This window comes from Thunnus maccoyii, chromosome 19 (genome assembly GCF_910596095.1).
Source record: "Thunnus maccoyii chromosome 19, fThuMac1.1, whole genome shotgun sequence".
In the NCBI taxonomy this organism is placed as follows: domain Eukaryota; kingdom Metazoa; phylum Chordata; class Actinopteri; order Scombriformes; family Scombridae; genus Thunnus; species Thunnus maccoyii.
In genome coordinates, this window is record NC_056551.1 from 29,658,038 (window position 1) to 29,682,716 (window position 24,679).

The 24,679-nt window shown below is 43.3% G+C and overlaps 2 protein-coding genes across 4 annotated transcripts; one reads left to right on the forward strand and one right to left on the reverse strand.

Moving 5' to 3' along the window:
* Nucleotides 1-1,286: 1,286 nt before the first annotated feature.
* Nucleotides 1,287-3,109, reverse strand: cdc26 (cell division cycle 26 homolog). Of its 2 annotated transcripts, none has more exons than XM_042395210.1 (3): nt 3,022-3,109; nt 2,444-2,565; nt 1,287-1,603 (listed from the first exon to the last, which is right to left on the reverse strand). In XM_042395210.1, exons 2-3 carry the CDS (start codon nt 2,522-2,524, stop codon nt 1,391-1,393), a joined length of 294 nt encoding a protein of 97 aa, XP_042251144.1. In that variant the 5' UTR covers nt 2,525-2,565; nt 3,022-3,109; the 3' UTR covers nt 1,287-1,390. The 2 variants fall into 2 exon arrangements, with proteins under 2 accessions (XP_042251144.1, XP_042251143.1); XM_042395209.1 differs by having other exon boundaries at nt 2,986-3,066.
* Nucleotides 3,064-24,610, forward strand: prpf4 (PRP4 pre-mRNA processing factor 4 homolog (yeast)). Of its 2 annotated transcripts, XM_042395205.1 has the most exons (16): nt 3,064-3,152; nt 5,523-5,637; nt 5,691-5,913; nt 5,997-6,183; nt 10,898-10,985; nt 12,631-12,710; nt 14,272-14,365; nt 14,501-14,595; nt 14,797-14,855; nt 15,447-15,570; nt 15,849-15,938; nt 18,792-18,914; nt 20,915-21,022; nt 23,274-23,392; nt 24,199-24,305; nt 24,398-24,610. In XM_042395205.1, the coding sequence occupies exons 3-16, from the start codon at nt 5,742-5,744 to the stop codon at nt 24,482-24,484; spliced, it is 1,533 nt and encodes a 510-aa protein (XP_042251139.1). In that variant the 5' UTR covers nt 3,064-3,152; nt 5,523-5,637; nt 5,691-5,741; the 3' UTR covers nt 24,485-24,610. The 2 variants fall into 2 exon arrangements, with proteins under 2 accessions (XP_042251139.1, XP_042251140.1); XM_042395206.1 differs by lacking the exons at nt 3,064-3,152; nt 5,523-5,637 and having other exon boundaries at nt 5,652-5,913.
* The last annotated feature ends 69 nt before the right edge of the window (nt 24,611-24,679 follow it).

Genomic DNA, 24,679 nt, shown 5'->3' on the forward strand with positions numbered 1-24,679 from the left:
TGACGTTACTTTAAGTTTGTTATGTGACATATTCAGATGGTTTCTAAACAGTGAAAATACTCCCTCTATACTTCAGTCATATAGAATAATTCCTACATGGATTTGATTTATTTATGATTTCTAGTGTTTGTTGTGTGATTACAGGCTCGTTTACATTCACTTGGTTGATTCTGCAGGTTCTTGGTTTCACTGTTTCATCTCATATGAAGAACTTCATTCATGGTTCTGATGACGTCACTCGTTATTAACGACCCGCCTCTTTCACATGAACGCGCTCGTTATTAACGACCCGCCTCTTTCACATGAACGCGCTCGTTATTAACGACCTTCCTCTTTCACATGAACGCGCTCGTTATTAACGACCCGCCTCTTTCACATGAACGCGCTCGTTATTAACGACCCGCCTCTTTCACATGAACGCGCTCGTTATTAACGACCTTCCTCTTTCACATGAACGCGCTCGTTATTAACGACCCGCCTCTTTCACATGAACGCGCTCGTTATTAACGACCCGCCTCTTTCACATGAACGCGCTCGTTATTAACGACCCGCCTCTTTCACATGAACGCGCTCGTTATTAACGACCCGCCCCTTTCACATGAACGCGCTCGTTATTAACGACCCGCCTCTTTCACATGAACGCGCTCGTTATTAACGACCCGCCTCTTTCACATGAACGCGCTCGTTATTAACGACCTTCCTCTTTCACATGAACGCGCTCGTTATTAACGACCCGCCTCTTTCACATGAACGCGCTCGTTATTAACGACCCGCCTCTTTCACATGAACGCGCTCGTTATTAACGACCCGCCCCTTTCACATGAACGCGCTCGTTATTAACGACCCGCCCCTTTCACATGAACGCGCTCGTTATTAACGACCCGCCTCTTTCACATGAACGCGCTCGTAGCTGTTAACCAGAGTTACTGAGCTGGTTGGTAACAGCTTCATAGTTCTGGTTCTGGTTCTTCATAGTTCTGGTTCTGGACGGACAATGTGAGGCTCAGTGAAGATAGATAACCAGAAAACTGCATAGAAACAATAATCTGATCAATTAACAGACGTGATGATAAAACAGCTGCATGAGAGATATTTATTAAATAATAATAATAATATTTATTCCTTCATGTTCATGTTAGAAAATAACTGAACTTTTCTTCATTATTGATCAAACTGTCGTCTGAAGACTGAACATCTGATCACATTTTCTGTTCAAACGTCACTTTACATCAATCCTCAGTTTAAAGATGAATAATAAAATAATTTTAATCAATAACTGTCACTGCTTCATTTTCAGCTTTTTATTTCAAAATTGCAAAAACATTTTATTTAATAAACTTTGTGGTGAAACTCAGAAGTTTAAACTTGAAACAAACAAACATGATTTTTATTAAAACTGTAAACTTCCAAATAAGGTCGGCAGCGTGGCCGGTTTGGGGTGGGGCTTGTAGCCGATTCGCTCGTTGATAAGCTCCGCCCTCGATGCCGCTGTAGAGGAAGAGGCTGAGGCTGAGGCTCCGCCCCCGATGATGTCCACACTGATGACAGAAGCCCCGCCCACTCCGCCTCCTGACTCCGCCTCCTCTCGCTGACGCTTCCTGGCCTAAAAAAAGATAAAAGCCCTCAGAGGGTGATGACATCACACCATGATGTCATGATGACATCACACCATGATGTCACAGCGAGTTTGGATCCACACATGAAACACTGAGCGAATCTTATCAATAGTATTGGTTCTTATCAACAGTATTGGTTCTTATCAATAGTATTGGTTCTTATCAACAGTATTGGTTCTTATCAATAGTATTGGTCCTTATCAATAGTATTGGTCCTTATCAATAGTATTGGTTCTTATCAACAGTATTGGTCCTTATCAACGGTATTGGTTCTTATCAACAGTATTGGTTCTTATCAACAGTATTGGTTCTTATCAACAGTATTGGTTCTTATCAATAGTATTGGTTCTTATCAACAGTATTGGTTCTTATCAATAGTATTGGTCCTTATCAATAGTATTGGTTCTTATCAATAGTATTGGTCCTTATCAATAGTATTGGTCCTTATCAATAGTATTGGTTCTTATCAACAGTATTGGTTCTTATCAACAGTATTGGTCCTTATCAATTATTATCATCTCAGTAAAAGTGACAAAATATCTACCGAAGATTTTTATGGCTGCAAATTAAAAAACAACAAACTGAATGGAAACGACCTTTGACCTCAACAGGAATATTTGCTGTAATCAGAATTTTAACTTGAACTGTTTGTTTATTAAACAGTTTTAATCATCAATAACAGTCACGTGTCACAAACATCTAAACACCTGAAGAAGAAGAAGAAGAAGAAGAAGCTCTTCTTCACAGGAAGTCCCCCCCCCCCCCCCCACCCCCCCCGTTTGTCATGAAGCCTCTGAGACAATAAAGTTTACAGAATTGAATCGAACCTCGAGCTCCTTCTTGACGCTCTCGAACTCTTCGGTATCATCGATCTTCAGCTCCAGACGCGTCGGCTTCCTCCTCAACATCTTCTGTTTCTTCTTCTGTGGTTTTATTTCAGTCGGGAAACCTGGGACACAAAGTGATCGGTAATTAATGACTGTGTTTAATTGATTCGCAGGGAGAGAATCAATAATCTGATGTCGATCACGTTTTCTTTATGAAGGAGGCTGAAAGCTGCTGCAACATGTAAACATCATGTTGTTGTTTGTTGTTGTGTTTCTGCTGCTCACAAAGAGGCGGGAAATCACATCTGTTAATGTTCCTCTAAAATGAAACGAACTGTTAACTACAGATCAAATCTGCTGATCAGAGATCGAACTGTTTGATCAGAAACATCATGAACTGAACACTAAGCTGCATCGCTGTCATGTTAACACGACACATCAGCTGATCTACAGTCAGTTTGTTTTTACCACCGAAGAAGAACTAACCCGTCATTATTAATGTGGCTCTCTGACGTCATAAGTATTAAATCAATAATCAATACCTGTATGTGTGCGTCAGGTAACAGAAGATAACTGACCGTGGTGATAATCTCTCGCCGGAAGAACAACCTTTGACCCGGAAGCTGCTGCGTATTTACATCCGGAACAGAGCGTTGCTGCGCATGTGCAGATGGTGCAGACGGACGCAGCAGCTTCGTGCCTCCGCGCGGTGAGTTTCATTCAATTAAATGACTTTAATTAGTAAAACTTTCACAAACATTCAAAACTCAGAGCAGCTAATAAACCTGCAGAGCACGTGCTCACCTGCGTGTGACGTGTGTGTGTGACGTGGTGCGCGTGCTAATGCTAACATTAGCTTCTTTACGTAGCGACTGTGAAGAATCTGAATCAGAATCAGCAGCTGGAGGGTAAACGAGGGCTAATCGATTATGCTAAAAATCATAATCATTATTATTTTGGTCAATAATGAGATCAGGATTATTTATCATCAAGTTTGGAAACATTAATTTATCGAACTTTTTTAAAATAAACTTGACTTTTAACTGGATTTCCTTGAACTTTACATGTATTTGATTTATTTATGATTTCTAGTGTTTGTTGTGTGATTACAGGCTCGTTTACATTTCACTTGGTTGAATCTGCAGGTTCTTGGTTTCACTGTTTCATCTCATATGAAGAACTTCATTCATGGTTCTGATGACGTCACTCGTTATTAACAACCCGCCTCTTTCACATGAACGAGCTCGTTATTAACGACCCGCCTCTTTCACATGAACGCGCTCGTTATTAACGACCCGCCTCTTTCACATGAACGCGCTCGTAGCTGTTAACCAGAGTTACTGAGCTGGTTGGTAACAGCTTCATAGTTCTGGTTCTGGTTCTTCATAGTTCTGGTTCTGGACGGACAATGTGAGGCTCAGTGAAGCCAGATAAGCAGAAGATCCTGGATATGTTGAACCTGCTTCATGGTTCAGACCTCTGGTCTTTATTGGTCTTTATTGGAAGCAGGTTTATATTAGAGAGAGACTTTATTTCTAATCACTCTGTTTGATAAGTGTATTGGCTCATATTTTAGTACGAAGCCTTCTTGTTCTCTGACCTGCTTCCGTTTTTGTTACTGGTTAATCAGTAGTTACAGTAAACCTCAGGATCAATTCTGATTGAAATAAGTAATTTACCCCCCCCCCCCAGCAGTAAACCAGCAGAGAGCTGCAGATCAGCTCATGGTTCATGTTCTCAGGATGACGACATGTTGAGCTGGTCTCACCCGGCCAACACATCCCAGCAGGTTTACAGACTGGAGTTACTGGGATTTACTGGCCACATGTTACTTTCTCACCTGAGGCCTGTTTCAGAAAACGGGTTTAGTGAGTTTGTTCACCCTGAGATGAGAGAAACACAACACAGCAAACACATTATTGATCAGACTGTGAGCTACAGTCACGTCTGTGTCTTTCATCTATTTATGTTTTAAATCTTTAACTATATTTTCACCTTCAGTCGCTGCTTCCTGTGTTTCGTCCGTCAGATTAAAACTGAACAAATATATTTAAAATGCAGCTGCAGCCTGATACACAGTCAGATTCCACTTTATCATCATGAAGCAAATGTAAGTCTGATAAATGATCAATTAAAGGACGACACTGAATAAAACTTTGTGTTAACTTATTGACATTTTTCCCGTTTATCTTTAATAATAAATGTGCATCCATATCTCTACATCCACTGGATTCAAATGGAGGCTCTGTCTTTTATTTACCTGTTGCCATGGTGACTCGTTCTATCGATTGATGGCTTTTTTTATTCATCACACATGAGCTTAACTCAGACTGAACATAATCAGAGTTGATTGAACTGATTGATCAGCTGTTTTGAAACTGGCCCCAGAAAACAAATTAAAACACAATAAAGTGACGTATTAACAGTCGTACAGCGACGTTACAGCAGCTTTCAGCCGCCATGTTGCTGCCGGCGTCTCGGGCAGCGCTGCTTCTTCTTCTCATGTTGGACTGACGGCAGACGGGACGCGTCACTGACTCACTGTCACCTCTGGAGGTAGAAAGAGGAGTCAGGAGACGGGATGGAGTTAATTTACAACATGTAAACATAACGTCTGATCAGCTGATATTATAACGTTCAGTCACATGTTCACTGATGATTGTTTCAACATATTTCTCTCTAATATTTAATATTATAGTACAAAATATAAGTTTATTTCAAACGTCATGTTGGGCTGCTTCAATATTTACTATATTATTATTATTATTATTATTATTATTATTATTTTATTTTCATTTTATCTGAAAGTTCATTTTATTTTATTTTTATTGATTATCTTTGTGTATTTATGTAATGCATTTTTGTATATATATATATATATATAAATAAACCTCTTAAACTTAAAAACATAATTATCTTATTATAATAACTTATTTATTTTCTACACTCAGTTATTCTTTCTTAAACTTTTAGTTTTTAAAATCTTTTTTAAAATTAAGGAACATTTATTTTGTATTTTTTTTATTTTTATGATTTTAAAAACATCACAAATGTTTGAGTGTTATTGATGTTTCCACAGCCGCAGTAGAAGAAGAGACGACCTGCAACAGAAACAGGTAAAGAAGAAGAAGACAGCAGCAGCCGCAGTAGAAGAAGAAGAAGACAGCAGCAGCCGCAGTAGAAGAAGAAGAAGACAGCAGCAGCTGCAGTAGAAGAAGAAGGTAACAGCAGCAGCCGCAGTAGAAGAAGAAGAAGACAGCAGCAGCCGCAGTAGAAGAAGAAGGTAACCTGCGGCAGCATGTCGGACGAGGAAGATGCCGCTCCGGCGGCAAAGACTCGTCGTGTTTTCTACGGCAGCCTGGAGGAGAAGGAGCGCGAGCGTCTGAGTGCTGCAACCACGAGCGGCGGCCCAACTGGAAGTGATGCGGTGAAGGCGGGGATCGAGGCGGGAAACATCAACATTTCGTCAGGTGGGTCGCGTGTTCTAATTTGCATGTTTATATGAACACGTGTAATGTGCTGATTGGACTGCGTGTCCCATGATGCCTTGCAGGAGAGACTCTGGAGATGGAGGAGCGCGTCAGCGAGCGTCAGCAGGAAGCACTCGCTGAGTTCGAGCGGCGGCGGCGAGCTCGACAGATCACCGTCTCCACTGACGATGCCGAGGTGAAAGCCGGCCTCCGAGCGCTCGGAGAGCCAATCACATTGTTCGGAGAGGGGCCAGCTGACCGCCGAGAGAGGTGGGTAAAAAATTAAATCTTTATTTAAACAGAAAAACAATCGCTGACAGTAATTTAACCTCAATAAACAGAGATTAAAGCGGGGGGGGGGGGGGGGCTGCATCCAATCAGATGTTGTTCTTCACCGACTGTCACACTCACGAGCCAATGGGATCGCTGGATCACAGACCAGCGTTGAATACGTAAACACAGCGTCGCTCAACTTTAGCTCGTAGTTCTGATTAAACATCAGAACAGAAAGATTCGTTTAGTTGAAAACAAGTAAATGATAAATAAAGGTTAGCGACCCGCTAAGCTAACGTTAGCCTCACACACATTATTACACGTTTCATTGTGTCCTGTATATAAACCCACTGTATGTATATATCTATATTTATCTCATCACTCTTCACTTCTTTACACTATTTGTATCCTGTTTACTGTTTACAGACGGTTTCACCTGTTTACAGTCTTTGTGTATATTTGTGAACATTGTTGTGTTGTTGCACTCAGAGCTTCTAAACCAGACTCACATTGCTTGTGTGTGTAAACAAACTTGGCCTATCCCTAAACCCCCTAACCCTAACCCCCCTAACCCTAACCCCCCTAACCCTAAACCCCCCTAACCCTAACCCCCCTAACCCTAAACCCCTTAACCCTAAACCCCCCTAACCCTAAATCCTCTAACCCTAAACCCCCTAACCCTAAACCCTCTAACCCTAAACCCCCTAACCCTAAACCCCTTAACCCTAAATCCCCTAACCCTAAACCCCCTAACCCTAAACCCCTAAACCCCCTAACCCTAACCCTAAACCCTCTAACCCTAAACCCCCCAACCCTAAACCCCCCTAACCCTAAACCCCCTAACCCTAAACCCTCTAACCCTAAACCCCCTAACCCTAAACCCTCTAACCCTAAACCCTCTAACCCTAAACCCCCTAACCCTAAACCCCCCTAACCCTAAACCCCCTAACCCTAAACCCCTTAACCCTAAACCCCCTTAACCCTAAACCCCCTGACCCTAAACCCCCTAACCCTAAACCCCCTAACCCTAAACCCCCTTAACCCTAAACCCCCTGACCATAAACCCCCTAACCCTAAACCCCCTAATCCTAAACCCCCCTAACCCTAAACCCCCTAACCCTTAACCCTAAACCCCCTAATCCTAAACCCCCTAACCCTAAACCCCCCTAAACCTAAACCCCCTAACCCTAAACCCCCTGACCCTAAACCCCCTAACCCTAAACCCCTAAACCCCTTAACCCTAAACCCCCTAATCATAAACCCCTTAACCCTAAACCCCCCTAACCCTAAACCCCCTAACCCTAGACCCCCTAACCCTAAACCCCCCTAACCCTAAACCCCCTGACCCTAAACCCCCTAACCCTAAACCCCCTTAACCCTAAACCCCCTGACCATAAACCCCCTAACCCTTAACCCTAAACCCCCTAATCCTAAACCCCCCTAACCCTAAACCCCCTAACCCTTAACCCTAAACCCCCTAACCCTTAACCCTAAACCCCCTGATCCTAAACCCCCTAATCCTAAACCCCCCTAACCCTAAACCCCCTAACCCTAAACCCTCTAACCCTAAACCCCCTAACCGTAAACCCACAAGCCTAAACCCCCTAACTCTAAACCCCTAACCCTAAACCCCCTAACCGTAAACCCCTAACCCTAAACCCCTAACCCTAAACCCTTAACCCTAAACCCACAACTCTAAACCCCCTAACCGTAAACCCCCTAACCCTAAACACCCTAATCCTAAACCCAGAACCCTGAACCCCCTAACCCTAAACACCCTAACCCTTAACACCCTAATCCTAAGCCCAGAACCCGAAACCCCCTAACCCTAAACTTGCAACCCTAAACTTCTAACTTAAAAGCCCTAACTCTAATCCTCCTGCAGAGCTGAGAGGACAAACTGCTGCACCAGCTGACTGATAGAAACTCACTGAACATAAAATTTGCATGTCGGCTTAACAGGATGAAATCAACAGTGTTTGTTTGTATTGACTCATTGATACAGTTAATAATATAAGAAGCTGCTCAGATTCACTAAACACAGAAAGTTTTAACTACTAGAGACGATGTCTGGAAGACGTTTCCACAAGGGATGTGACTGATAGCTGAAGGATAATTAGAGTTGCTGTTACTGTAGAGTTGCTGTTAGTGTAGAGTTGCTGTTACTGTAGAGTTGCTGTTACTGTAGAGTTATTGCTAGTGTAGAGTTGCTGTTAGTGTAGAGTTGCTGTTAGTGTAGAGTTGCTGTTACTGTAGAGTTGCTGTTAGTGTAGAGTTATTGCTAGTGTAGAGTTGCTGTTACTGTAGAGTTGCTGTTAGTGTAGAGTTATTGCTAGTGTAGAGTTGCTGTTAGTGTAGAGTTACTGTTAGTGTAGAGTTATTGCTAGTGTAGAGTTATTGCTAGTGTAGAGTTATTGCTAGTGTAGAGTTACTGTTAGTGTAGAGTTGCTGTTAGTGTAGAGTTACTGTTAGTGTAGAGTTATTGCTAGTGTAGAGTTATTGCTAGTGTAGAGTTATTGCTAGTGTAGAGTTATTGCTAGTGTAGAGTTGCTGTTAGTGTAGAGTTACTGTTAGTGTAGAGTTACTGTTAGTGTAGAGTTACTGTTAGTGTAGTTATTGCTAGTGTAGAGTTATTGCTAGTGTAGAGTTGCTGTTAGTGTAGAGTTACTGTCAGTGTAGAGTTATTGCTAGTGTAGAGTTATTGCTAGTGTAGAGTTATTGCTAGTGTAGAGTTATTGCTAGTGTAGAGTTACTGTTAGTGTAGAGTTATTGCTAGTGTAGAGTTACTGTTAGTGTAGAGTTACTGTTAGTGTAGAGTTATTGCTAGTGTAGAGTTGCTGTTAGTGTAGAGTTACTGTCAGTGTAGAGTTATTGCTAGTGTAGAGTTGCTGTTAGTGTAGAGTTACTGTCAGTGTAGAGTTATTGCTAGTGTAGAGTTATTGCTAGTGTAGAGTTATTGCTAGTGTAGAGTTATTGCTAGTGTAGAGTTACTGTTAGTGTAGAGTTATTGCTAGTGTAGAGTTACTGTTAGTGTAGAGTTACTGTTAGTGTAGAGTTATTGCTAGTGTAGAGTTACTGTTAGTGTAGAGTTATTGCTAGTGTAGAGTTACTGTTAGTGTAGAGTTATTGCTAGTGTAGAGTTACTGTTAGTGTAGAGTTACTGTTAGTGTAGAGTTATTGCTAGTGTAGAGTTACTGTTAGTGTAGAGTTATTGCTAGTGTAGAGTTGCTGTTACTGTAGAGTTATTGCTAGTGTAGAGTTGCTGTTAGTGTAGAGTTACTGTTAGTGTAGAGTTATTGCTAGTGTAGAGTTGCTGTTACTGTAGAGTTATTGCTAGTGTAGAGTTGCTGTTAGTGTAGAGTTACTGTTAGTGTAGAGTTATTGCTAGTGTAGAGTTGCTGTTAGTGTAGAGTTGCTGTTACTGTAGAGTTATTGCTAGTGTAGAGTTGCTGTTACTGTAGAGTTATTGCTAGTGTAGAGTTATTGCTAGTGTAGAGTTATTGCTAGTGTAGAGTTGCTGTTAGTGTAGAGTTGCTGTTAGTGTAGAGTTGCTGTTACTGTAGAGTTATTGCTAGTGTAGAGTTGCTGTTACTGTAGAGTTATTGCTAGTGTAGAGTTGCTGTTAGTGTAGAGTTGCTGTTAGTGTAGAGTTGCTGTTACTGTAGAGTTATTGCTAGTGTAGAGTTGCTGTTAATGTTAACCCTATAACCCCTGTAACTGTAACCTATTGCTGGAGACTGTAGGAACCACCAGTAACCTGCATACTGGGAGCGCAGTGTTCTAGTGGGATAACAGGGTACTATGACCATTAACCCTTGGAATTAGGTGGTCTGACTGCTCTGAGCATAAGTGATCAATAAGTGAACAATAAGTGCACATTTTCATTAGATGACCAGCTCAGACTGTGGAGCTATAGAGATATTAATTATTGTAGAATAATCAATGAAGAATGCAGAGCTTGGTGCTGGGGGCCCCATGGTGAGGAGCTTGGTACTGGGGGCCCCATGGTGTGGAGCTTGGTACTAGGGCCCCATGGTGTGGAGCTTGGTACTAGGGCCCCATGGTGTGGAGCTTGGTACTGGGGGCCCATAGTGAGGAGCTTGGTACTGGGGGCCCCATGTTGAGGAGCTTGGTACTGGGGGCCACATGGTGTGGAGCTTGGTACTGGGGGTCCATAGTGAGGAGCTTGGTACTGGGGGCCCCATGTTGAGGAGCTTGGTACTGGGGGCCACATGGTGTGGAGCTTGGTACTGGGGGCCCCATGGTGTGGAGCTTGGTACTGGGGGGCCCATGGTGAGGAGCTTGGTACTGGGGGGCCCATGGTGTGGAGCTTGGTACTGGGGGGCCCATGTTGAGGAGCTTGGTACTGGGGGGCCCATGGTGAGGAGCTTGGTACTGGGGGGCCCATGGTGAGGAGCTTGGTACTGGGGGGCCCATGTTGAGGAGCTTGGTACTGGGGGCCCATAGTGAGGAGCTTGGTACTGGGGGGCCCATGGTGAGGAGCTTGGTACTGGGGGGCCCATGTTGAGGAGCTTGGTACTGGGGGGCCCATGGTGAGGAGCTTGGTACTGGGGGCCACATGGTGTGGAGCTTGGTACTGGGGGCCCATAGTGAGGAGCTTGGTACTGGGGGGCCCATGGTGAGGAGCTTGGTACTGGGGGGCCCCTCCTGAAGCCTCAATGAAACAGAATGTTTATTCTTGGTGTTTCAGACTGCGCAGCGTTCTGTCTGTAGTCGGTCCAGATGCTCTGAAGAAGTCCAGGAAAGAAGAAGAGAAAGCCAAGAGATCCCAGGAGGAGGTGAACACACATATATATGCACACACACACACACACACACACACATATATATATACACACACACACACATATATATATACACACACAGAAGGAACAAAATACTGAATTGATCAAATATAAAATTAAATTGAGCTAAAAATGTAACAACTAAATTCTAAAGCTTGAAAGCTCCAGAAAAAAATCCAGTAAGTGGACGTTGAGTTTGGGCTTTTTGTGGCGTTTTCAACATTGAGCAGGAAGTGTGACTAACAGAGTTACACATGTACCATATTTTTTCTAATAGTGGCCGGTATTCAATTAAAAGTCAGGTCTCCAATAATGGCCGGGGGTCGACACAAACAAATAAAGGCCCCAAATACAGGCCGGGGAGGGAAAAACCAGGATGGATTGAGGCCGTATTCAGACCAAATCAGGTATTGCTGCGCACAGCTGCAGGGTTGTACGGTAGTGTTCGGGGGTGTGGGTGTGTTTATTTAAGCTCTAGAAAGTAACTGCTGTGAAACAATTTGATATTTTTTTTATTGATCTGATTCATTGCTTTCTTACCAGCTCCAGCTCTTCATTCACTCTCTAGCCCCCTCTCTGACCACAAAGCCTAACTTTACTTTTAACACTATCAAATGAAAAGAAATGTCCACCCCGCTCCTCTTGGTGCCTGTTATAATATGACTGTGGTTTGAAGTAATGTACAAGTGCCACAAGATGGCGGTAGCTATAATTGAAGTACCATATAGGACCTGTGTAAGTGTCAGTGACTAGATTTTCCATAACACCAATGCCACAATACTATAGAGAGCGAACATGGCACCAACCAGACGGAAGTTTGACATCAAATTCAAAGAGAAAGTTTTGCAATTTGCGGAGGAAAATTAAGGAGCGAAAGCTGCAAGACATTTTGACACTGACCCAAAAAGTATCACATTCTGGAAAAATCAGAAGCGTGAGCTGCTGTTAGCTGACAAGAGGAGAGCACGGCTAGCTGGAGGTGGGAGGAAGAAAGTTAGCTTGGAGCTGGAGAGACAGCTGATTGATAATTGATATTTGACTGTGCTGTTAACTGGCTATTAATGTTTATATCCAGTGTAACGTTACCTCAGATTTGTTTAGGTTTTAACTGACACTGGCCATATTTCCCCTCCAGTACTTGACCGGTCATACTTCACACAAGTCATATTGAAATGTGTGTGCAATGTTTCATAATAAAAGTTGGGAAATTAAGGATTTTAATTTTATTAATAGCATAATGCAGTAACAAACATTTAACAGAGCAAATGGAAGCAGATCAGAAAACAGGGAGGCTTTGTACTAAAATGTGAGCAAATATACTTATCAAACTGAGCGAATTAGGAATAAAGGCCTCTCTCTAATATAAGCCTGCTTCCAATAAAGGCCTCTCTCTAATATAAGCCTGCTTCCAATAAAGGCCTCTCTCTAATATAAGCCTGCTTCCAATAAAGGCCTCTCTCTTATTAAGCCTGCTTCCAATAAAGGCCTGGGACCCTCTGCAGTTGAAGTAAATAAAGGCCCCGGCAATAATTAGAGAAAATGCAATATGTAACACATGTGTTATACAGTCTTCATCTGTCAGGGTTACTGTATGAAGATCTTGTCACTGATAGTTAAACATGTTTCTGACCAATCACAGTGTCAGCAGACGTGGTACCATGAAGGCTCCGCCTCCCTGAAAGACGCTCGGCTCTGGTTGGCAAAATACTCTCTGCCCCGGTGAGTCAGTCACAAACTGACCAATCAGTCAGCAGAAGACAGTACCATATAAACACAGGCCACACTGTGTCTGAACGTGGTGTTAATAAAGTTTTTGAATAAGAGACAGACTGTGTCTGAAATCACTTCCTGTTTACTATATAGTGCACTACATTCATTTCCACCATTTATTTAAGTGTCTGGAAATATATCCACTATATAGTGACCTCAAAAATTACACAATGGAATGAAGTAGTGTCCATGACATGCTACTTTCTGCTAACAATCCCACAATGCAATGCTCCACATTTTAAAGATGTGAAAACTACAGTCATGTGACTCTACAGCTGATGGTGACGACACAAAATAACAACGATGAGTTAATATCCAAAATCTTGATTTTTCTGTTCACTTCTGAGTAAAGTATTAAATGTCTGTTTATACGAGGAGCAGTGAACGAGTGAATAAGGGAGTGATTTCAGACTCAGCCCGTTTCCTACATAGCGCCATATTTACCCGCCGCCATTTTATTATTCTGAGGGTGTAAATGTGTCCATACTGTCTCCCACAATGCATTGCTCCATGTTTATACATGTGAAAATTAATGAGTGTCATAGGGATGAGCAAAAGAGTGTGTGAACGAGTGAAGGATAGTGTGAATGAGTGATGGATAGTGTGAACGAGTGAAGGAGATTGTGAACGAGTGAAGGAGTGAAGGAGATTGTGAACGAGATTGTGAACGAGTGAAGGAGTGAAGGAGATTGTGAACAAATGATGGATAGTGTGAACGAGTGAAGAAGTGTGTGAATGAGTGAAGGAGATTGTGAACGAGTGAAGGATAGTGTGAAGGAGTGGGTGAACGAGTGAAGGAGATTGTGAACAAGTGAGGGAGGAGGTGAACGAGTGAAGGAGTGGATGAACGAGTGAAGGAGAGTGTAAACGAGTGAAGGAGAGTGTGAACGGTGAAGGATTGTGAACGAGTGATGGAGGTGAACGAGTGAAGGATTGTGAACGAGTGAAGGATTGTGAACGAGTGAAGGAGGGGGTGAACAAGTGAAGGAGTGGGTGAACGAGTGAAGGATTGTGAACGAGTGATGGATTGTGAACGAGTGATGGAGGAGGTGAACGAGTGATGGAGGAGGTGAACGAGTGAAGGATTGTGAACGAGTGAAGGAGTGGGTGAACAAGTGAAGGAGGGGGTGAACGAGTGAAGGAGGGGGTGAACAAGTGAAGGAGTGGGTGAACGAGTGAAGGAGTGGGTGAACGAGTGAAGGATTGTGAACGAGTGAAGGATTGTGAACGAGTGAAGGATTGTGAACGAGTGAAGGAGGGGGTGAACAAGTGAAGGAGGGGGTGAACAAGTGAAGGAGGGGGTGAACAAGTGAAGGAGTGGGTGAACGAGTGAAGGATTGTGAACGAGTGATGGATTGTGAACGAGTGAAGGATTGTGAACGAGTGATGGATTGTGAACGAGTGAGGGAGGGGGTGACTCAGACGTAGCCAGAGAGATTGTAACATTGTAACAAAGTGAAATGAAATGTGATTGGCTGTGACTCCACAACTCCTGTGATTGGTCCATCAGGGCAATGAGGCGTCTGGAGGCTGCACGCGCTCAGAAGGATGTTACCGAGGCAACCAGGACGATCCGGCAACAGGAGCTGCACAAGAGCCTGAGAGTGAGGAGACGAGTTATTAATGAACACATGAAGAATATTATTTATTCTTTTATTATTAACAAACTTTTCTCCTCCTCCTCTTCCTCCCTCTCCTTCTGTTTCCTTTCTTCCTTCTTGTTCTTCTCTCTTCTTCAGAATCTGAACAACTTCTGCAGTCAGATTGGTGATGATCGACCAATCAGCTTCTGCCACTTCAGCCCCAACTCCAAAATGCTAGCCACCGCCTCCTGGTAACAAGCCCCACCCCCTTTAGCATCACCATTAGCACATAGGGAGTTAGCATAACTATCTTGTCAGCTAGCATTGTAACACATATTAGCATTAGCAGGCACAGGAATGCTTGGATTACTGTTAGCATTTAGCATGTTGAAATACACATGTTGCTGGTATGCTGAAGCTAATGCTGACATGCTAACATGCTAATCCCCCAGGAGCGGTCTTTGTAAGCTGTGGTCCGTCCCCGACTGCAACCTGATTCGCACACTGAGAGGTGGGCGGAGCTTCAGATGTTAATCGCTAAATAAATGTTTTCATTCTTTTATCAGGAAAATATTTGTTTTGATATGTATCGTTTATATATATATATATATATATATATATATATATATATATATATATATATATAAATACATACACGCACATACACAGGTGTTTACTGTCTAAATAATACTATATTTACTACGTATATTATTACTATTATTATTATTATGTGTTCTAATGTTGGTACCTCGAATTATTAACATGTAGGTTTTATATTTTAGACATTCTTACGTGCAGATTTTTTACTTTAATCTCCTGTAGCAACAAATTTAATCACATTTCTTTCTTTAAGTTTTCTATGTCTGGACCATTTTTGTTTTTTACAGAAAAAGTTTATATTCATTTATTTCTCCTAAACGAGTGTTTTTTGTAGTATTAATCAAACATAACATATGACGTATTTAAAATAAGGGTCAGTGGATCAAAGACGTCAATAAAACAGAAAATATATTTTATTAAACGATCTACAGGATTCTCATTTCATGTGAAAAGTAACTCTGACTCCGCCCCCTCTCCGTCCCTCCTCTCTGATTGGCTGAAGGACACAACACCAACGTGGGCGCAGTCGTCTTCCGTCCGCAGGCCGGAGTCTCTCTCGACCAATCAGATGTCAACTTGGCCTCGTGTGCTGCAGACGGATCAGTGAAGCTGTGGAACCTGGACAGGTAGGAGGCGAGGAGACGGAGGGAGGGAGGGAGGAGGCGAGGAGACGGAGGGAGGGAGGGAGGAGGCGAGGAGACGGAGGGAGGGAGGAGACGGAGGGAGGGAGGGAGGAGGGGAGGAGACGGAGGGAGGGAGGGATGGAGACGGAGGGAGGGAGGAGGCGAGGAGACGGAGGGAGGAGGGAAGGAGACGGAGGGAGGGAGGGAGGAGGCGAGGAGACGGAGGGAGGGAGGGAGGAGACATTGTCCATTCACTCTGTCTGTCTCTGTGGTTGCCGTAGCGATGAGCCAGTGGCGGACATCGAGGGTCACAGTGAGCGAGTGTCTCGAGTGTCGTGGCATCCGTCAGGAAGATTCCTGGGAACGACCTGGTAACAACACACACACACGTCTGTTTGTTTGTTTACAGTTATGATAACTCATGGTGTCTGTTTGTTTACAGTTATGATAACTCATGGTGTCTGTTTGTTTACAGTTATGATAACTCATGGCGTCTGTTTGTTTACAGTTATGATAACTCATGGCGTCTGTTTGTTTGTTTACAGTTATGATAACTCATGGTGTTTGTTTGTTTACAGTTATGATAACTCATGGCGTCTGTTTGTTTGTTTACAGTTATGATAACTCATGGTGTCTGTTTGTTTACAGTTATGATAACTCATGGCGTCTGTTTGTTTACAGTTATGATAACTCATGGCGTCTGTTTGTTTGTTTACAGTTATGATAACTCATGGTGTCTGTGTTTGTTTACAGTTATGATAACTCATGGCGTCTGTTTGTTTACAGTTATGATAACTCATGGTGTCTGTTTGTTTGTTTACAGTTATGATAACTCATGGTGTCTGTTTGTTTACAGTTATGATAACTCATGGTGTCTGTTTGTTTGTTTACAGTTATGATAACTCATGGTGTCTGTTTGTTTACAGTTATGATAACTCATGGTGTCTGTTTGTTTGTTTACAGTTATGATAACTCATGGTGTCTGTTTGTTTACAGTTATGATAACTCATGGTGTTTGTTTGTTTACAGTTATGATAACTCATGGTGTCTGTTTGTTTGTTTACAGTTATGATAACTCATGGCGTCTGTTTGTTTACAGTTATGATAACTCATGGTGTTTGTTTGTTTACAGTTATGATAACTCATGGCGTCTGTTTGTTTACAGTTATGATAACTCATGGCGTCTGTTTGTTTACAGTTATGATAACTCATGGTGTTTGTTTGTTTGTTTACAGTTATGATAACTCATGGCGTCTGTTTGTTTGTTTACAGTTATGATAACTCATGGCGTCTGTTTGTTTACAGTTATGATAACTCGTGGCGTCTGTTTGTTTACAGTTATGATAACTCATGGTGTCTGTTTGTTTACAGTTATGATAACTCATGGCGTCTATTTGTTTGTTTACAGTTATGATAACTCATGGTGTTTGTTTACAGTTATGATAACTCATGGTGTTTGTTTACAGTTATGATAACTCATGGCGTCTGTTTGTTTGTTTACAGTTATGATAACTCATGGCGTCTGTTTGTTTGTTTACAGTTATGATAACTCATGGCGTCTGTTTGTTTGTTTACAGTTATGATAACTCATGGCGTCTGTTTGTTTGTTTACAGTTATGATAACTCATGGCGTCTGTTTGTTTACAGTTATGATAACTCATGGCGTCTGTTTGTTTGTTTACAGTTATGATAACTCATGGCGTCTGTTTGTTTGTTTACAGTTATGATAACTCATGGTGTTTGTTTGTTTACAGTTATGATAACTCATGGTGTCTGTTTGTTTACAGTTATGATAACTCATGGCGTCTGTTTGTTTACAGTTATGATAACTCATGGCGTCTGTTTGTTTACAGTTATGATAACTCATGGTGTCTGTTTGTTTACAGTTATGATAACTCATGGCGTCTGTTTGTTTGTTTACAGTTATGATAACTCATGGTGTCTGTTTGTTTGTTTACAGTTATGATAACTCGTGGCGTCTGTTTGTTTACAGTTATGATAACTCATGGTGTCTGTTTGTTTACAGTTATGATAACTCATGGTGTCTGTTTGTTTACAGTTATGATAACTCATGGTGTCTGTTTGTTTGTTTACAGTTATGATAACTCGTGGCGTCTGTTTGTTTACAGTTATGATAACTCATGGCGTCTGTTTGTTTACAGTTATGATAACTCATGGTGTCTGTTTGTTTACAGTTATGATAACTCATGGTGTCTGTTTGTTTGTTTACAGTTATGATAACTCATGGTGTCTGTTTGTTTGTTTACAGTTATGATAACTCATGGTGTCTGTTTGTTTGTTTACAGTTATGATAACTCATGGTGTCTGTTTGTTTGTTTACAGTTATGATAACTCATGGCGTCTGTTTGTTTACAGTTATGATAACTCATGGTGTTTGTTTGTTTACAGTTATGATAACTCATGGTGTTTGTTTGTTTGTTTACAGTTATGATAACTCATGGCGTCTGTTTGTTTGTTTACAGTTATGATAACTCGTGGCGTCTGTTTGTTTGTTTACAGTTATGATAACTCATGGCGTCTGTTTGTTTACAGTTATGATAACTCATGGCGTCTGTTTGTTTGTTTACAGTTATGATAACTCATGGCGTCTGTTTGTTTGTTTACAGTTATGATAACTCATGGTGTCTGTTTGTTTACAGTTATGATAACTCATGGCGTCTGTTTGTTTGTTTACAGTTATGATAACTCATGGTGTCTGTTTGTTTACAGTTATGATAACTCATGGTGTCTGTTTGTTTGTTTACAGTTATGATAACTCATGGCGTCTGTTTGTTTGTTTACAGTTATGATAACTCATGGTGTTTGTTTGTTTACAGTTATGATAACTCATGGTGTCTGTTTGTTTGTTTACAGTTATGATAACTCATGGTGTCTGTTTGTTTACAGTTATGATAACTCATGGTGTCTGTTTGTTTGTTTACAGTTATGATAACTCATGGCGTCTGTTTGTTTGTTTACAGTTATGATAACTCATGGTGTTTGTTTGTTTACAGTTATGATAACTCATGGTGTTTGTTTGTTTACAGTTATGATAACTCATGGTGTCTGTTTGTTTACAGTTATGATAACTCATGGTGTCTGTTTGTTTGTTTACAGTTATGATAACTCATGGCGTCTGTTTGTTTACAGTTATGATAACTCATGGTGTCTGTTTGTTTGTTTACAGTTATGATAACTCATGGCGTCTGTTTGTTTGTTTACAGTTATGATAACTCGTGGCGTCTGTGGGATCTGGAGGTTCAGGAGGAAATCCTTCATCAGGAAGGTCACAGTAAAGGAGTCCACGACCTGCACTTCCATCCTGACGGCTCACTGGCTGCTACCGGGTAACAAGTACACGCTGTACTGCATAACGTAGCGGGTAACAAATACACGCTGTACTGCATAACGTAGCGGGTAACAAATACACGCTGTACTGCATAACGTAGCGGGTAACAAGTACACGCTGTACTGCATAACGTAGCGGGTAACAAATACACGCTGTACTGCATAACGTAGCGGGTAACAAATACACGCTGTACTGCATAACGTAGCGGGTAACAAGTACACGCTGTACTGCATAACGTAGCGGGTAACAAATACACGCTGTACTGCATAACGTAGCGGGTAACTAGTACACGCTGTACTGCATAACGTAGCGGGTAACAAGTACACGCTGTACTGCATAACGTAGCGGGTAACTAGTACACGCTGTACTGCATAACGTAGCGGGTAACAAGTACACGCTGTACTGCATAACGTAGCGGGTAACAAATACACGCTGTACTGCATAACGTAGCGGGTAACTAGTACACGCTGTACTGCATAACGTAGCGGGTAACAAGTACACGCTGTACTGCATAACGTAGCGGGTAACAAATACACGCTGTACTGCATAACGTAGCGGGTAACAAATACACGCTGTACTGCATAACGTAGCGGGTAACAAGTACACGCTGTACTGCATAACGTAGCGGGTAACAAATACACGCTGTACTGCATAACGTAGCGGGTAACTAGTACACGCTGTACTGCATAACGTAGCGGGTAACAAGTACACGCTGTACTGCATAACGTAGCGGGTAACAAATACACGCTGTACTGCATAACGTAGCGGGTAACAAGTACACGCTGTACTGCATAACGTAGCGGGTAACAAGTACACGCTGTACTGCATAACGTAGAGGGTAACAAATACACGCTGTACTGCATAACGTAGCGGGTAACTAGTACACGCTGTACTGCATAACGTAGCGGGTAACAAGTACACGCTGTACTGCATAACGTAGCGGGTAACAAGTACACGCTGTACTGCATAACGTAGCGGGTAACAAGTACACGCTGTACTGCATAACGTAGCGGGTAACAAGTACACGCTGTACTGCATAACGTAGCGGGTAACAAATACACGCTGTACTGCATAACGTAGCGGGTAACTAGTACACGCTGTACTGCATAACGTAGCGGGTAACAAGTACACGCTGTACTGCATAACGTAGCGGGTAACTAGTACACGCTGTACTGCATAACGTAGCGGGTAACAAGTACACGCTGTACTGCATAACGTAGCGGGTAACAAATACACGCTGTACTGCATAACGTAGCGGGTAACAAGTACACGCTGTACTGCATAACGTAGCGGGTAACAAATACACGCTGTACTGCATAACGTAGCGGGTAACAAGTACACGCTGTACTGCATAACGTAGAGGGTAACTAGTACACGCTGTACTGCATAACGTAGCGGGTAACTAGTACACGCTGTACTGCATAACGTAGCGGGTAACAAGTACACGCTGTACTGCATAACGTAGCGGGTAACTAGTACACGCTGTACTGCATAACGTAGCGGGTAACAAGTACACGCTGTACTGCATAACGTAGCGGGTAACAAATACACGCTGTACTGCATAACGTAGCGGGTAACAAGTACACGCTGTACTGCATAACGTAGCGGGTAACAAATACACGCTGTACTGCATAACGTAGCGGGTAACTAGTACACGCTGTACTGCATAACGTAGCGGGTAACAAGTACACGCTGTACTGCATAACGTAGCGGGTAACAAGTACACGCTGTACTGCATAACGTAGCGGGTAACAAGTACACGCTGTACTGCATAACGTAGCGGGTAACAAGTACACGCTGTACTGCATAACGTAGCGGGTAACAAGTACACGCTGTACTACATGTACGGCATTTTAATTGTTTATGATCTAATTTTATTCCATTTTAATCAAACTAATTAACTTATTGATCCTCTCTCTCTGGCCCCTCCCTCTGGCTGTGGACCAATCATCTGACTGTCTCCCTGTGTGGCCCCGCCCCTGGGTTTCGTCCAATCAGAGGGCTGGATGCTTTTGGGCGGGTGTGGGACCTTCGAACGGGACGCTGTGTCGTTTTCCTGGAAGGACATCTGAAGGAGATCTACAGCCTGCACTTCTCCCCCAACGGGTCAGCCAATCACAGGAGAACATAGGGAACACAGCCAATCACAGGAGAGCACAGGGAACACACAGCTACTCACAGGAGAACACAGGGAACACAGCCAATCACAGGAGAGCACAGGGAACACACAGCCAATCACAGGAGAGCACAGGGAACACACAGCCAATCACAGGAGAACACAGGGAACACACAGCCAATCACAGGAGAACACAGGGAACACACAGCCAATCACAGGAGAACACAGGGAACACAGCCAATCACAGGAGAACACAGGGAACACACAGCCAATCACAGGAGAACACAGGGAACACACAGCCAATCACAGGAGAGCACAGGGAACACACAGCTAATCACAGAAGAGCACAGGGAACACACAGCCAATCACAGAAGAGCACAGGGAACACACAGCCAATCACAGGAGAACACAGGGAACACACAGCCAATCACAGGAGAACACAGGGAACACACAGCCAATCACAGGAGAACACAGGGAACACAGCCAATCACAGGAGAACACAGGGAACACACAGCCAATCACAGGAGAACACAGGGAACACACAGCCAATCACAGGAGAACACAGGGAACACACAGCCAATCACAGGAGAGCACAGGGAACACACAGCCAATCACAGGAGAACACAGGGAACACAGCCAATCACAGGAGAACACAGGGAACACACAGCCAATCACAGGAGAACACAGGGAACACACAGCCAATCACAGGAGAACACAGGGAACACACAGCCAATCACAGGAGAGCACAGGGAACACACAGCCAATCACAGGAGAGCACGGGGAACACACAGCTACTCACAGGAGAACACAGGGAACACAGCCAATCACAGGAGAACACAGGGAACACAGCTACTCACAGGAGAACACAGGGAACACACAGCCAATCACAGGAGAACACAGGGAACACACAGCCAATCACAGGAGAGCACAGGAGAACACAGGGAACACACAGCCAATCACAGGAGAACACAAGGAACACACAGCCAATCACAGGAGAGCACATGGAACACAGCCAATCACAGGAGAACACAGGAGAACACAGGGAACACAGCCAATCACAGGAGAGCACAGGGAACACACAGCCAATCACAGGAGAGCACAGGGAACACACAGCCAATCACAGGAGAGCACATGGAACACAGCCAATCACAGGAGAACACAAGGAACACAGCCAATCACAGGAGAGCACAGGGAACACACAGCCAATCACAGGAGAGCACAGGGAACACACAGCCAATCACAGGAGAGCACAGGGAACACACAGCCAATCACAGGAGAACACAGGGAACACAGCCAATCACAGGAGAACACAGGGAACACACAGCCAATCACAGGAGAGCACAGGGAACACACAGCCAATCACAGGAGAACACAGGGAACACACAGCCAATCACAGGAGAACACAGGGAACACACAGCCAATCACAGGAGAGCACAGGGAACACACAGCCAATCACAGGAGAGCACAGGGAACACACAGCCAATCACAGGAGAGCACAGGGAACACACAGCCAATCACAGGAGAGCACAGGGAACACACAGCCAATCACAGGAGAGCACAGGGAACACAGCCAATCACAGGAGAACACAGGGAACACAGGGAACACAGCCAATCACAGGAGAGCACAGGGAACACACAGCCAATCACAGGAGAGCACAGGGAACACAGCCAATCACAGGAGAACACAGGGAACACACAGCCAATCACAGGAGAGCACAGGGAACACACAGCCAATCACAGGAGAGCATAGGGAACACACAGACAATCACAGGAGAGCACAGGGAACACAGCCAATCACAGGAGAGCACATGGAACACACAGCCAATCACAGGAGAGCACATGGAACACACAGCCAATCACAGGAGAGCACATGGAACACACAGCCAATCACAGGAGAGCACAGGGAACACACAGCCAATCACAGGAGAACACAGGGAACACAGCCAATCACAGGAGAGCATAGAGAACACACAGCCAATCACAGGAGAGCACAGGGAACACACAGCCAATCACAGGAGAGCACAGGGAACACACAGCCAATCACAGGAGAGCACAGGGAACACACAGCCAATCACAGGAGAGCACAGGGAACACAGCCAATCACAAGAGAACACAGGGAACACACAGCCAATCACAGGAGAGCACAGGGAACACAGCCAATCACAGGAGAACACAGGGAACACACAGCCAATCACAGCAGAGAGAACACTCATATCTCACCTGGTTGTGTTTTGTTCTCAGGTATCACCTGGCAACAGGAAGTGGTGACAACACCTGTAAGGTCTGGGAGCTGAGGAACAGGAAGTGTCTGTACACAGTCCCCGCCCACCAGAACCTGCTGTCAGCTGTCCGATTCCAACGTAAAACTTTATTGAAACTCATTAACTCAACATAAAACTGTTTAAACTTTATTTAAACTGTGAACAGGTTCCAGTCTGTGACGGAGGCTTCGCTCCTCTGTTGTTATTTAGCTGATTTCCTTTGATTTGTCTGTTAATTCATTTATTTCTGTGCGAGTTGTTTTAATGTTATGTAAGATTCATGCAGGTGTCTGAGGTTAGTAACAGGCTGAACTGTGATCATATTCTAATTAAATTAACTCGTTATGTAACGTAATCTACAGGTTGTGATACGGCGAGCAGGCGGCCAGATGTGATTACAGTCCAGCTGTTGGTTTTATCACAGCAGAGATTGTTTCATTCATAATTACCATTTATTATTTTCTGATGATCAAGTTTGTTGTTAAAAGTTTCTGATAGTCATGAAATGTGTTTGTTGCTTTATAGCTGAGAGTTAGTTTCCAGCCTGCAGAGTTAATAATCAGAGGAGGTTTCATGTGAATACGTGATGTCACCGTAACGTTAGATATTATTAAACCTGACGATCATCGTAAAGCAGAATACAGATTTGGTTCATATTTATTGATCCTAAACTCAGTAAAGTTTCACTTTATTTGCATTTTAATTTGACTGTAAAGTGTCAAAAATCATCTTTAGATACAAATAATCGACTGAACACGTCCGTCAGTTTTCTCTGACGTGTTTGTTCATCAGACGATGTCGACATGTTGGTTTTACTTCTTCATGCAGCTCAGGTTTCAGTTATTATGACGTAATGACGCTTCCTTCGTGGTGTCTCTGACATCACTTCCTGTTTGTGCGTGCAGCCACGGACGGTCACTTCCTGCTGACCGGAGCGTATGACAACACAGCGAAGGTTTGGAGTCACCCGGGCTGGACGCCGCTCAAGACGCTCGCCGGACACGAGGGAAAGGTACGTGTGCTGTGATTGGTCCGTTCAAACGTTGCTGCTGATTGGTGGAAACATCGCAGGTTCACGAACGTCACAACTGTTGTTATTTTCAGGTGATGGGCGTCGACGTGTCACCTGACGGCAAACTGATCGCCACCTGCTCCTACGATCGAACCTTCAAACTCTGGCTGTCTGAGTGATGTCACCAGTGATGTCACCAGTGATGTCACCAGTGATGTCACCAGAGCAAATTTTCTCAGTTTTCTGAAAAAGAAATAAATTGAAATATTGTTTTTTGTATTTTAATAAAATAAAGTTGAGATGTTGGAATTGTGTTTATTTTATATATTTATATTACATCATGTGACACTTTGGGCTTTTAAACGTTATTTGAT